The sequence below is a fragment of the Colobus angolensis genome, unplaced genomic scaffold (genome assembly GCF_000951035.1).
Source record: "Colobus angolensis palliatus isolate OR3802 unplaced genomic scaffold, Cang.pa_1.0 Scaffold132, whole genome shotgun sequence".
NCBI classification, from domain to species: domain Eukaryota; kingdom Metazoa; phylum Chordata; class Mammalia; order Primates; family Cercopithecidae; genus Colobus; species Colobus angolensis.
In genome coordinates, this window is record NW_012114400.1 from 9,769,103 (window position 1) to 9,782,465 (window position 13,363).

The 13,363-nt window shown below is 36.2% G+C and overlaps 1 protein-coding gene across 2 annotated transcripts in view; it reads right to left on the bottom strand.

The window, feature by feature from the left end:
* The window catches only part of UCHL5 (ubiquitin carboxyl-terminal hydrolase L5), a 51,924-nt gene that overhangs the window by 36,723 nt on the left and 1,838 nt on the right, over nt 1–13,363 (bottom strand). For both annotated transcript variants that reach the window (XM_011934206.1, XM_011934205.1), the window contains 2 exons: nt 6,120–6,183; nt 4,112–4,217 (listed from right to left, as the gene is read on the bottom strand). In XM_011934206.1, the coding sequence (XP_011789596.1) occupies nt 4,112–4,217; nt 6,120–6,183 (170 nt within the window). The remainder of the gene's footprint in view (nt 1–4,111; nt 4,218–6,119; nt 6,184–13,363) is intronic.

The window sequence follows — 13,363 nt, forward strand, 5'->3', positions numbered from 1 at the left end:
GGAGAACTCTAGTCAATTAAACCTTTTCTTTATAAATTACCCAGTCTCTGGTATTTCTTTATAAGAAATAATATATAAGAATAATATATAAGAATAACCTAACACAAATATACAAAAACATACATGGGAAAAAAATCTGTAAAAATATAAATTGTTTTCAGTGCCTATGTCTAAAGCAGAGATTACAAGACATTTTTATTTTCTACAGCATCCATTTTATAATGTTTACAATTTTTATAATGGCATATATACTTATATACATTGAAAAAATAATAACATTTTTAAAAAGGGGAAAAATCACCTGACAGACTTTTAAACTCATCTGTCCCCTAGCTTTTCTCTGCTACCTAGATCTTAAAATTCACAAACAACTGTGGATTTAAAATTATAGTTACTATATATATAATGATACATAAGTACAAAAATATTATATAAATGGACTATTTGGACTTTTTGTTTTGTTTTTGAGACAGGTCTTGCTCTGCTCTCCAGGCTGGCGTGCAGTGGCATGACCATAGCTTACTGCAGCCTCGACCTCCTGGGCTCAAGCTAGTCTGGACAGTCTCCAGACTAGCTAAGACTTGGTAGGCGTGTGCTAACAAGTCTGGCTAACTTTTTACTTTTTTTAGAGACAGGGTTGCCTACATTGCCCAGGCTAGTCTCAAACTCCTGGACTCAAGTGATCCTCCCATCTCAGCCTTCCAAAATGATAGGATTACAAACATAAGCCACCATGCCCGACCAGATTATTTAGATTAGGGAAATAATTAGAAACTCAAAATGTTGACTACTAGAAGATTAATCAAATTATAGGATATCTATATCAAGAACACTAAAGGAGGCAGTGCTGTAATAAGGTTAATAGTACAGACCTCAGAGCCACAGTGCCTGGGTTTGCACCCTAGCTCTGCCACTGACTAACTACATAACATGATCAAGTTTCTTATCCTCTCTAGGACTCGGTTACTACATCTGTAAAATGATGAGGAAACTGCAAAACCAGATAATTGTTTTAAGGGATCAGATTAATAATTTTAAATATTAAATATATTTAAATATAATAATTTATAGAATATATAAATAATATAAATTTATGTATAAATTTATAATTTAAAATATATAAAAGTACTTAGTAAACCTTCAATAAATGTTAACTAATATTTATTATGTGTATTGAAATGAAACAAAGTCAAACTTTCATCACTAAGTAAAAAAAAAAAACAAAATATTTTGCATAATAATCCAATTTTAGCAAACAAAATTGTAAGGAAAACATGTTAACATATGAATAGAAAACGTGGGAGGAAGTATGACATATAAAATCACAAACCTGGGCTTTATACTTGGATTTAAGTTCTAGATCTACTAAATATTATCTGTGTGATCTCAGGCAAATAATTTTTCTAGGCCTCAATTTCTTCATTTGTGAAATAAAGACAACCTCATGGGGTTGATGCAAAGATTAAATAATATACCTAAATTACAATATCTGGCACACAACAAGAGCAGTAAATGTTGCCTACTGTTGTATTATTACTATTATCATTATTATTATAGTTGTTGAGCATGCCTCTCTTATCCACTATTATATATGTAGTATCTAAAACAATGCCTAGCAAAGTAGGTGCTCAATGATTACTTGTTGATTAAATGGATGAGTCAAACTTGTTAAATGGTTAGTAGAGATGGGTGTGGGATTACAAGGATATTCATGTTCATCACTATGTATTTCTGTAATGTTAAGTTCTGCTATCAGAAAAAAAACCAAATGATACATTTTTAACTACACTATAAAAAAACCCTATTTTCCTTAAAGTAAAAGCAAGAAATTCTAATTTCTCTAAGAATGCTCAATTCAAAAAAGTCAGAGGAAAATGGAAAGCAGCAATAAAATAAAAGAAAAAGGAAAACAAGCTACTTTAAACAAAGGCCTTATCTCAAGGGCAGTAATGAGAATAAGCAGTTTTATTTTCCACCTTTCCAAAGGTTATTCAGATTATTCTAAGCAATTTTTTGGGTCTTAGAAACAAGCGCAATTTTCAAACAAATGCAATCAAAGTATTATCTATGGCTCTCTAAGAATCCCTAAGACCCTTTTCAAGGAGTTTGTGAGCTCAAAATGGTTTCCACCGTAATTCTAAGATAGTTTTAACCTTTTCCTCTTCTTTTCCATCTGCACTGTTGGCATAAAAGCAACAGTATGTAAAACTGCTGGTATTTTAGCATGAATCTAGGCAATGACATTAAACTATTTCACTGACATACATAAGAATTTCAAAAAAAAGAAATAAAACAAGAGCAAGTTTTACTAAAAAAAAGTCTTTGACAAAGCAGTAAAACTTATTTTTATCAAACTTTGACTTTGGAGTACAAGTCTTTAATATTCTGTGGAATGAAATAGGAAGTACAAATAAAGAACTACTGCTGTATACCAAAATATGCTAGTTATCTTGAAGAAAGTACTTCAGCAATTGATTTGTAAGCTAAATTGTTAGCTTTTTTCCTTGGAACATCATTTTTGCTTGAAATAACAAATGAGAGACAAATGTGGTTTTCCAGACAAGCATATCTGGCAGATATTTTCTTAAAAATGAGTTTAATCAGTCTGTGGCTTTGTGAACAAACACCTAATAATATTTGTTGTTGTTGATAAAATTTGAATTTTCAAGTGCAAATTTAAAAATTAAAATTTTGTAAAACTTAGATCTGCTACTGTGAGCTTAAAAGGTTTGCCATAGGTAACTTAACTTCTCTGATAATATCGTATCTAATGTGTCAACACTTAGACATTCACAAATCAATAATGTACAATGTTACAAAATCATACAGGAATAAAAGATCCATTTGAAGGGGTCCAAAGGATTTGACCATAACAAAGTACAAATTTTACATTGCAACTAACCTTTGAGAAAGCAATACTTTTAAAGTTTTGACATATTGTCAAAGAATATCATATTTACCTGAAAAATACAATATTTCTCCTTTTCCAACTACACATATGTGTGAGACAGAACTTTTTTCATTAATTTCAACCAAAAGCAAAACAAAACAAAAACACTGCAACAGATTGAAGAAGCATGTAGGATCCATCTGTGCTATTAAGGCAGACATTTAAAAGATCTGCAAAAATGTAAAACAATGCAATCTACTAGCTAACTTTTTTGGCTAACTATAGTTATTTTTCATTAAAAAATGTGATTATGTTAACATATAACAAGTTTATTATTGTTACTTTCAAATCTATTCATAATTCTTATTTTCTTTTTTTTTTTTTGAGACAGGGTCAAGATCTATTGCCCAGGCTGGAGTGTAGTGATGTAAACATAGCTGACTCAGCCTCTATATCCTGGGCTCATGCAGTCCTCCCACCTCAGCCTCCCAAGTAGCTGGGACCACAGGCATGCCACCACCATGCCCAGCTAATTTATTTTTTTGTTTTCATTTTACAGAGATGGGTCTCTTCATGTTTCCCAGGCTGGTGTCAAATTCCTGGGCTCGGCTGGGCACAGTGGCTCACGCCTGTAATCCTAGCACTTTGGGAGGCCAAGGCGGGTGGATCACCTGAGAGATCAGGAGTTTGAGACCAGCCTGGCCAACATGATGAAACCCCATCTCTCCAAAAACACAAAATAGCCTGGTGTGGTGGCGTGCGCCTGTAATCCTAGCTTCTTGGGAGGCTGAGGCAGGAGGACTGCTTGAACCTGGGAGGTGGAGGTTGCAGCGAGCCTTGCACCACTGCACTTGAGCCTGGGCGACAGAGCAAGACTCCATCTCAGAAACAGAAAAAAACAAATTCCTGGGCTCAAGGGATCCTCCTGCCTTGGCCTCCCAAAGTGCTGGGATTATAGTTATAAGCCACTATTCCTGGCCTAAATACTAACAAAATGTTTCGGTTTTAATGTCTAATATGGCAAATATTGATAGATAATCCTAGAAACAAAAGCTCTTTTGGGATGTCAATAATTTTTAAGACTGTAAGTGGAGATGTCAATAATTTTTAAGAGTGTAAGAGTTTGAAGACTACTATACTAGTAGCAAATAGTAGTAAACTAGAGTCTTGTTTATAAAAAGGGTTGCTCTTGAGACGTTTCAGAGTATCCAAGGACCATACCTGCTTAGCAAAAAATATCGTGTCAAGTCGGGAGTCCTGAACCACAGAGCCTGCTGGTTCTTCTCCTGGCTGCCACTTGAAAAGAAAAATTAACCCATGAACTGGCCTACAAAACAAAATACAAATTAGTGACAAACCCTGCTCCTTTCATAATACATTGTTAATCTATAAAATGTTGTCAGTTATTTAACAAATATAATGCAAATGAAATATGGGAAATTTTAAAAGATCACTATTGCCATTCATAGTCACTAGACTGTTGCCTTAGAAGACGCTAATACAACTTAAAATTATATCAGTTAAAATAAAATTATAGTGAAAGGTTTACTCTCAAATCTGTAGACTATTCATTTCTACCCAATATCACCTCAATTAAAAAAATAAGAATATAGTAAAACCAGAAGCTGGTTGAACTCCAAAATATATAAAGTTCATGTAACATGTTTATAGATAAGTGGCTGATAGCATATATTCTCTATATTAAATATAGGAAGTAATCTTCATATATTATTCATGAAAAATCCTCATATTGCAGTATGAATTGATGCTACCATCTCATACATAATGAAATCATCCACTTTCCTAAAGAAACTGTTTTTGAGCACAAAACATTAAATCACTACTTTGAAATTCCTTCTAGTCTATCTATCACAACTGCCTCCCACCCCACAAAAAAACTTTTCCTGTCCTCAGGGCTGGGTGTGTTGTCTCAAGCCTGTAATTCCAGCACTTTGGGAGGCTAAGGTGGGCAGATTACTTGAGGCCAGGAGTTTGAGACCAGCCTGGACAACATAGTGAAACCACATCTCTACTAAAAAAACAAAAACAAAACAAAGCAAAGAAATTAGCCAGGCCTGGCAAAGCGTGCCTGTAATCCCAGCTACTTGGGAAGCTGAGGCAGAAAAATCACTTGAACCCGGGAGGCAGAGGTTGCAGTGAGCTGAGATCACACCACTGCACTCCAACATAGGTGACACAGTGAGACAGTTTAAAACAAACAAACAAACAAACAAACAAAAACCAAAACTTCCTCCTTTTTATTTGATTCAATTTTATTTTAGACATGGGTTCTCATTATGTTGCCTGGGCTGGACTTGAGCTCCTGGGCTCAAGTGATCTCCCCACCTCAACCTCCTGAGTAGCTACAACTACAAGCATACGCCACCATGCGTGGCTCCTATCTTTTTAAAGACAGTTCAAATGATGCATTTTTAATTAACCTTCCCTGATGTTAGCCACAAATGATCTCATTTCATCTAAAGTGATCGCTCTTTTTACGGGGAGGAGAAAGGTAGGAAGAAGAAAACTACCTATCTCCTTCTTACTATTAACAACAGTTGGCATATCCGTAAGTTCCTATTTTCCCTTTTAAAAGATTATTCCTTGACCCTATTCCAAGACTCCAAGTCTCCCAGCAGTGAAAATTCCTCTAGCCCTCCATTTGCAGACACAGGGTCAATGTTTGAGGGCATGGTGGTCAGGGGTAAGGAGAAGTTAAGAGAGGTGATTCTGGTCAGAAAGATGGGGGAAGGATAAAAGCTGTTTCTGGCATCAACATTTGGAACTTTAAATATAACTTTCCCAAGAGGCAATGTGATAGTGTGTAGGCAAGTTCTGGATTATTATAAATATACATTATGTATTAAATATGCTTTAGTACACTGACCTACTGTTCTTGCTTTTTATGTTAAATGTGTTCCACATTCTAACACTATTGATATATGACGGAATTTTGTTAAAAAAAAAAAAAAAAATTCAGCCCACCAGTACTTTGTGGATATGGAACTACAGAGACTTAGGTTTGACTCCCTTGCAAGTTACCTATCAGCCTCAGGTTCTTGGTTATAAAAAGAGAATAATAATATCTATCTCACAGGATTGAACAGACTTAAAGGACATAACTTATTAAACATACAGTAATCCAAGTAAAATAAACAAACAAATCTGAATATCCTTTAAGTTTGCTAATGAATATACATATTATTAACACAACTAAAATTATACTTACTTTAATTTTTCAAAATTCTCAGGCTCTAGACTCCATATTTCTTCTACTTGGGCTCCTCGGCAACCTGAAATAATAAATTATTCTCTTCAGTAAACAGAATAATTCATTTTTTCCTTCAACGTGAAATAAAATATTAACTAAAGGAAATGCAAGACATGACAAAACAAAACGGTAAAACCAATAAAGCTCACAGCCAAATCTCATTACTTCCTTTAATATATCCCAATTATTTATAGTGGGAGTATATTTATAATTTAAAGCATTTCAAGAGTTTATTTTCATTGAATTACCACTCTATGACGGTTCCCTCTCTCTCTCAGTCTCTGGCTCCTCTATCCACTCTTTTCACTCAACTGTTCCATTTCTCCAGCTCTGTCTTTAGCCCTGTATTATTATTATTTTTTCTTACTGTATACTTTTTTTTCTGGGAAAGTAAATAACTACCACTTAAGGGTAACTTTCAAATACATCTTTAGTTCTGATCCTTATCCTGAATTCCAACTGTATATTTTCAACTACTTCAGAGTCACGTCTCCTCCTCCCCTCCCAAATGTCTTTCTAGGACAGCAGTTCTCAACTAGGGTGATTTTGCTCCCCAGGGAACATTTGGCAACGATAGGCCTTTTTTTTTTTTTAATTGTCATTATTTTCACTGGTGTGGGGGGTAGGGGACATGCTACTAGCATCTATTTGGTAGAGGCTACCAAATAGTTCTGATTTAGGGATGCCGATAGATATCCTGCATTGCACAGGACAACCCCTGACAACAAAGGAATATCTGGCCCAAAATATCAACAGTGCCAAGGTTCAGAATCTGCTCTAGCATACGGCAGTAATAGTGTAGTGGTTAAGAGCTTGGCCTCCAAACTGCCAGAGTTTGAATCCTGGCTCCTACATTTACTAGGAATATAGCCATTTAACCTCTCCATTCCTCACCCTTACAGAGTTGTTTGGAGGAATTAAGGAGATAATGTAGAAGATAAATTTAATTCAGTGCCCAGCACACTTTAAGGGTCCACTAACTATTAGCCAGTATTATTATCACAATACAAAAAACAACCATATTTACCAAAGTTTTTTACGTCCTCTACATTAAGTGCTTTAAATGTCTTTTCTCTAATCTCTGCAAGGTAAGAATTTTTTTTTTTTTTTTTTTTTTGAGACGAAGTCTTGCTCTGTCGCCCGGGCTGGAGTGCAGTGGCCGGATCTCAGCTCACTGCAAGCTCCGCCTCGCCTCAGCCTCCCGAGTAGCTGGGACTATAGGCGCCCGCCACCTCGCCCGGCTAGTTTTTTGTATTTTTTAGTACAGACGGGGTTTCACCGTGTTAGCCAGGATGGTCTCGATCTCCTGACCTCGTGATCCGCCCGTCTCGGCCTCCCAAAGTGCTGGGATTACAGGCTTGAGCCACCGCGCCCAGCCGCAAGGTAAGAATTTAATGCGAGAGGCTTTGGATATAAATCAGTTTGTCTATATTCATTCACTACAGCTAGTGTGTGCCAGAAAATTAACTAAAACCCACATCAGGTTTCAAAGTCTGGGTGCTTTCTAATTTTTCAGATTATTTTCAAGTGAAAGCTAGAGAAGCCCTTAGACTACTGCAAAAAACAGTGGTTACAAAAGAAAAAAAAAAGTTGGGTAAACTAACAATGTTACTGGGCATTCATGCTATTCTGTGCCTCAGTTTGCTCTGTTCAGCAAATATCTATGAAGTACCCATTCTGGTATTAAAGATATATGTACAAAGAGAGTCACTACATGGTTTGTGGTAGACGAGAACCAGAAAAAAATATCTAGCAACAGATTAAGAATAATAGACATTCACATATATCAAATTAGATAAAAACCTTATAAATGTAAACCTATGTTTCTATCAGTGTCAAGAAGGGCATGGAAGGATGTTAATGCAACTGTTAACACTGGTTACTTCTATTGGAAATAAAAAAACAGGCCAAACATTAAACCATTCTACATCATACCACAAAAAAAAAAAAAAAAAGTACACTGAATAAAAGTGCCTCAAAGCCTTCCGCACAGGTAGAATTTCAAGTAGCGACACTGCTTAAATAATCTCACATTAAACACAAACACATCTCTTCATGTAAGGAAAACATAATACTCAATTTAGCATCTATCTCCTTATATAAATTAAATATCTAATACAGCATGGTATAATGGAAAGAGAAATAAACGATGATTCCAGAGACCTACATTCTGATCCCAGAACTGTCGTAAAGGTCTTAACCTTGAGAAAGAACACGATTTCTTTGAGCCTCAACTTTTGCCATGTATACATAAAACAAGGATATTTACCTGCTTCATCCAAGCCACAAAATTCTTGTGAGGTATATGAGATTATCAAACAGTAAACACCAAGAATCACTTAATACAGACTCCCCAATAATATATATTAAATAAAAAGTTGAGGAGCGGGGAAGGTTTTAAAACAGTATTTACCAAATAATTTTTGTGTGCCAAGCATGCTACCAGGCCCTGGCAAGGACAGAAATTAATATTGTCACAATACTTAAGAAGTCACAATCTGGTAGGAGACAAGCACATACAATGCAAAAACTGTATAGTATGCATAAATTACATATGAAGCATACATAGAACATGTTCTGGAAGTTCGGAGGTAAAAGAGATCATTACTACCTGTACTGGTTACAAAAAAAAAAAAAAAAAACTGTCATGGATAAATGAACTAGGTCTTTTAAAAAATGATCATATGATTTGTCATCTGAACCAGAACACTGCTCCAAAGCGAAAGGGGATGCTAACGTTAAAATGCTTTGAAATATTTATTTATTAACTAACACATCTGCATTATATCAATGGGTCTATAAAATCGTTCAATTCAGAAACAAATTTCAAAAATAACTGTCTTAAAAATCAACCTGTGGGGCCGGGCGCGGTGGCTCAAGCCTGTAATCCCAGCACTTTGGGAGGCCAAGACGGGCGGATCACGAGGTCAGGAGATCTGAAACCCCGTCTCTACTAAAAATACAAAAACTAGCCAGGCGAGGTGGCAGGCGCCTGTAGTCCCAGCTACTCGGGAGGCTGAGGCAGGAGAATGGCGTAAACCCGGGAGGCGGAGCTTGCAGTGAGCTGAGATCCAAAACTGTTATCAATGTGTTACATTTAACTGACTGCTAGGTATGCTATCTTCCAACAGACAGTTTTGACAATTTGTCATTCCCCTAACCCTACCGATAAATCTATCAGAAGCAGCAAGAATGGCCCCAGCTTCTGCACCTCTGCAAAAAAACACTCCCATATGTCTTCCACAACCCCACTCTCAGTCATTCCATGGTACAGATAAACTCCATTTGGCTGATGATGTGACCAAATAGGAAAAACTGGATTGACAGCACTCAGGTAGTCTCTCCTTAAACAAAGACTATACCCAATTATTTTAACTAAAGTGGGAGCCCTAAATTGCAGGCACTGTTACCTTGTACCCCTAAACTTAGCTGGTACCATTTTAGGGGCTGTAACAATTGTAAGCAACACTTGCTTCCAGGGGCATCATGTGCACCCCAAGACTTCTTGTGTGAAAGCCAGGCATTATCTCTCTCCTCAAAACAAGGTAAAATGTACCTTAGGAGCAGTCATAATAGACCTTCATGTTAAGGAAACACCATGTTGGACCCAAAAGTCATTCAAATCTGCCCTAACTCATGGGTCAGAGTTGTTATAGATGACGGAATTACTCTTCCTCCTTGCATGACAAGGTGGAGTCTGCAAAATCACTTATATATCTTGCTGTCCCGGGATTAAAGCTTTGAGCCAAGAGGAAATGTCAATACAAAAATCCAAGAAAGTCATCTGGTTTTTTACTGTAAACATTACAAAGACACAAATTAAACAGATTTGGTACCAACCCTGTTGGTCAGGTCATACCGAGCAGAATGGCTGAGGGAATGGCTACTCGGTGTAGAAAGAAGGCTGGATATTGTTGGAAGAATTGTCTTCCAATGAGTTTCTCCTGTTTCTGCACATCTTCTGCCAGGAATTACCAGTTTTGCTCTGGACCATCTTTTCAAGGATGTTCATACAGTAAACAGAGTTGGAAGACAGAGATAGCACCTTTTTTTGAGGCAGAGGGAAGGCTGATTTGCTGTTCAGGATAATAAAGATAATATGTCCCTAAAGGCAAAAGTTGAGCAGGTTTGCTAGCAGCTTCCTTGTAAGATTAGTTCTCTATCTCAAGAGTTCCTCAGCTGTAATACAGCCTCACTACTTATGCAGCATCCACCAGAGCCCACCTCCATCCTCATGGACTCAGAAGAAATGGGAACCAATGTGAAAATGAATCTCCTGCTGCCTATTATGCTATGAGTAATACAACCCTTATCTCTAAACCAAAAGTTGTCTGCTAGCATCTATGAAACTGGCAAGCCAACTTATTTGCTGGCAAGCAGGATAAAATCTAACACTTCATAATTCTTAATAGATGTTAGATTTTGTCAAATGCCTTTTCCATCTATTGACATAATCATATTTTTGATTTTTTTGGCTTATTAATATGTGCATTACATTGATTTTTAAATGTTAAACCAATTCTAAATTCCTGGTAAATTCCTGGGGTAAATCCCACTTAGTCATGTATTGTCCACTGAATGAATTATTAAATTCAATTTCGTAAAATGTTTTAAAATTTGTACATTTAAATTAATGATGGATATAGGTCTGTAATTTTCTTTTCTAGTAATATCTTTGTCTGGTTTGGTGTCAGGATAATGCTGGTCCTCAGAAAATGAATTGGGAAGCATTCCTTCCTCTCCAATTAGTTTGGAAGAGTTTGTGTAGAATTGGTGTTATTTATATTATTAAATATTTGATAGAATTTACCAGTGAATCCACCTTGGCTAGAATTTCTTTGTGGGAAAATTTTAAACTACAATTTCCATTTCTTTAATAAATACAGGGCATATACCGGTTATCTATTTCTTAAGTGAACATTGGCAATTTGTGTCTTTAAAGGAATTTGTACATTTCATCTAAATTGTCAAATTTATTGGCATAAAATTGTTCGTAATATTATTTTTAGTATCTGTAGCATCTGTAGTGATGTCACCTCTCTCATTCCTACACTGAAATACAGGAACATTTCTTTTTTCTGATCAGTCTGGCTACAGTGATTCTATTGATCTTCCCCAAAAAACAGCTCTTAGTTTCATGTATTTTCTCCATTTTTTTCCTCTTTTCTGTTCCACTAATTTCAACTCTGATCTTTATTATTTCCTTACTTTATCATCTGCTTACTTTAGGTTTAGTGTGCTCTCATCTTCTACTTTCTTATAATAAAATGAAAGCTGGGGTCATTGGTTTGTTGTAAGAAAAATGAATCCAGTCCTCATCACTCTATCTTGACTGTAACCAAATGTTTATAGCTTCTGTTTTTATTAACAGACCATCACAGTTTGTTTTGGCACACGTTTGTTATTATGTATGGACCATACCAATTAAAATTACAGTTCTGCTCCACCAGTTTCTTAATTTAAAGATACTACATTCCACCAAACTCTGTATTTACATACTTACTGCATCTACAATTCATTTCCCTTTCAATGATGGAACTTTTGAAATGAATTTATGACAGCATTCACAATACAGATATTTCATTTTTGAAAGAATCAACAGCCAAAAGCTTTTTTAAATGTATAAATTGAGTGAAAAAAATGAAAATGATGGAAATAATTGGAATAAATTGATTTTCTCTTTGAAGCATCCGATGGTGACATAAAACTACCATCATTTAACTTTTTGCAGGTTCTTCTGCTAATGAAGCCAATTTATTAATAGCTACTGCTTTTTCATATGTGCATGTACAGAAGATGATTTTATATATCATTCTTTCATGCATGATCTCCAATTTTTCTGCACATATGAAATTGACAGAGTAAACAAACTTACCTAGTACATTTCTGAAAGTTAACTTTAACATATTGTTAAGGTTTTGAGGGTGAAATATATTGCTAAATCTGCAGACATGTCAAACTCAGTGTCTGTCCAAACCTGAATCCATTTTCTTGTCCATCAAGCCTGCTTTTCACTTGTAATTGCGTTTCACCAGCCTAGAAACCAGGGAGTTATTTTTGCCTCTTTTTTCCCCAACGTCTAGTAAGCAGTCCTTTTGATTTTTTTTCTCTCATGTAGGAGTAATATACTACCACTCAACCTCTACTGTAAGGTTGGCAGCCCTGAGAACTCCTTTTTTAATTTAGCATGTTATGGATGTATTTCTGCTCCCAAAGGAATGAAGAGCAGACATTTCCACACGCAACTGCTGATTTAAATATAGCAAACTTACTGAATCTAACTCCTCCTTCCTAACCCACTAGTTTAGCCAGTCATCTCGGACTCCAACCATTTTAAGAGATGTCTAGCTTCCCTCACTTTATTCCAACCTGCCCTGCACACTTACAAACACAATAAACCTTAATTATGAATGTCATTTCAGCATTAAAATATATTTGATAGGTAAATCCCCAGTCACTACAGGGTAATTCAAACTATACAACATGAGATACAATCTGGCCTCGGTTTATCTTTTCAGTTTCAGATCCAAATAAATGTTCCTCCAGTCTGTTACATTATGTTCTAGTCACTTTGCTAGCTGTTCGCTAAGCCATATACTTTAACATCACTACTGTTTGTTTTTCCTTCTGCCTGTGCTCCTCCACGACCTGTGTACTTACAACATTTTGTACATACTCTAATGTAGCAATTAACACACCATATTATAGTCTGACTATCAATTCATCAAAACAGCAGTTATGGTTTATTCACATGGAAATTTTCCAATCCTTGGCTGGGAGCAGAGGCTCACGCCTGTAATCCCAGCACTTTGGGAGGCCGAGTCGGGTGGATCACGAGGTCAGAAGCTCGAGACCAGCGTGGCCAGCATGGTGAAATCCTGTCTCTACTAAAAATAGAAAAAAATTACCCGGCCTGGTGGCGCGAGCCTGTAATCCCAGCTACTCAGGAGGCTGAGGTAGAAAAAACGCTTGACCCCGAGAGAGATGGAGTTTGCAGCGAGCCAAGATCGTGCCACTGCACCCCCGCCTGGGCGACAGAGCGAGACTCTGTCTCAAAAAAAAAAAAAAAAAAAGAAAAGAAAATTTCCCAATCCTTACCACTGTGCCTGAGATACAGATGAACAACCTATGCTTGATAAATGACATTCCAAATATTAAGCTATGTACAATAGGCAATATCTACATCAACGTTTGCTATCCCG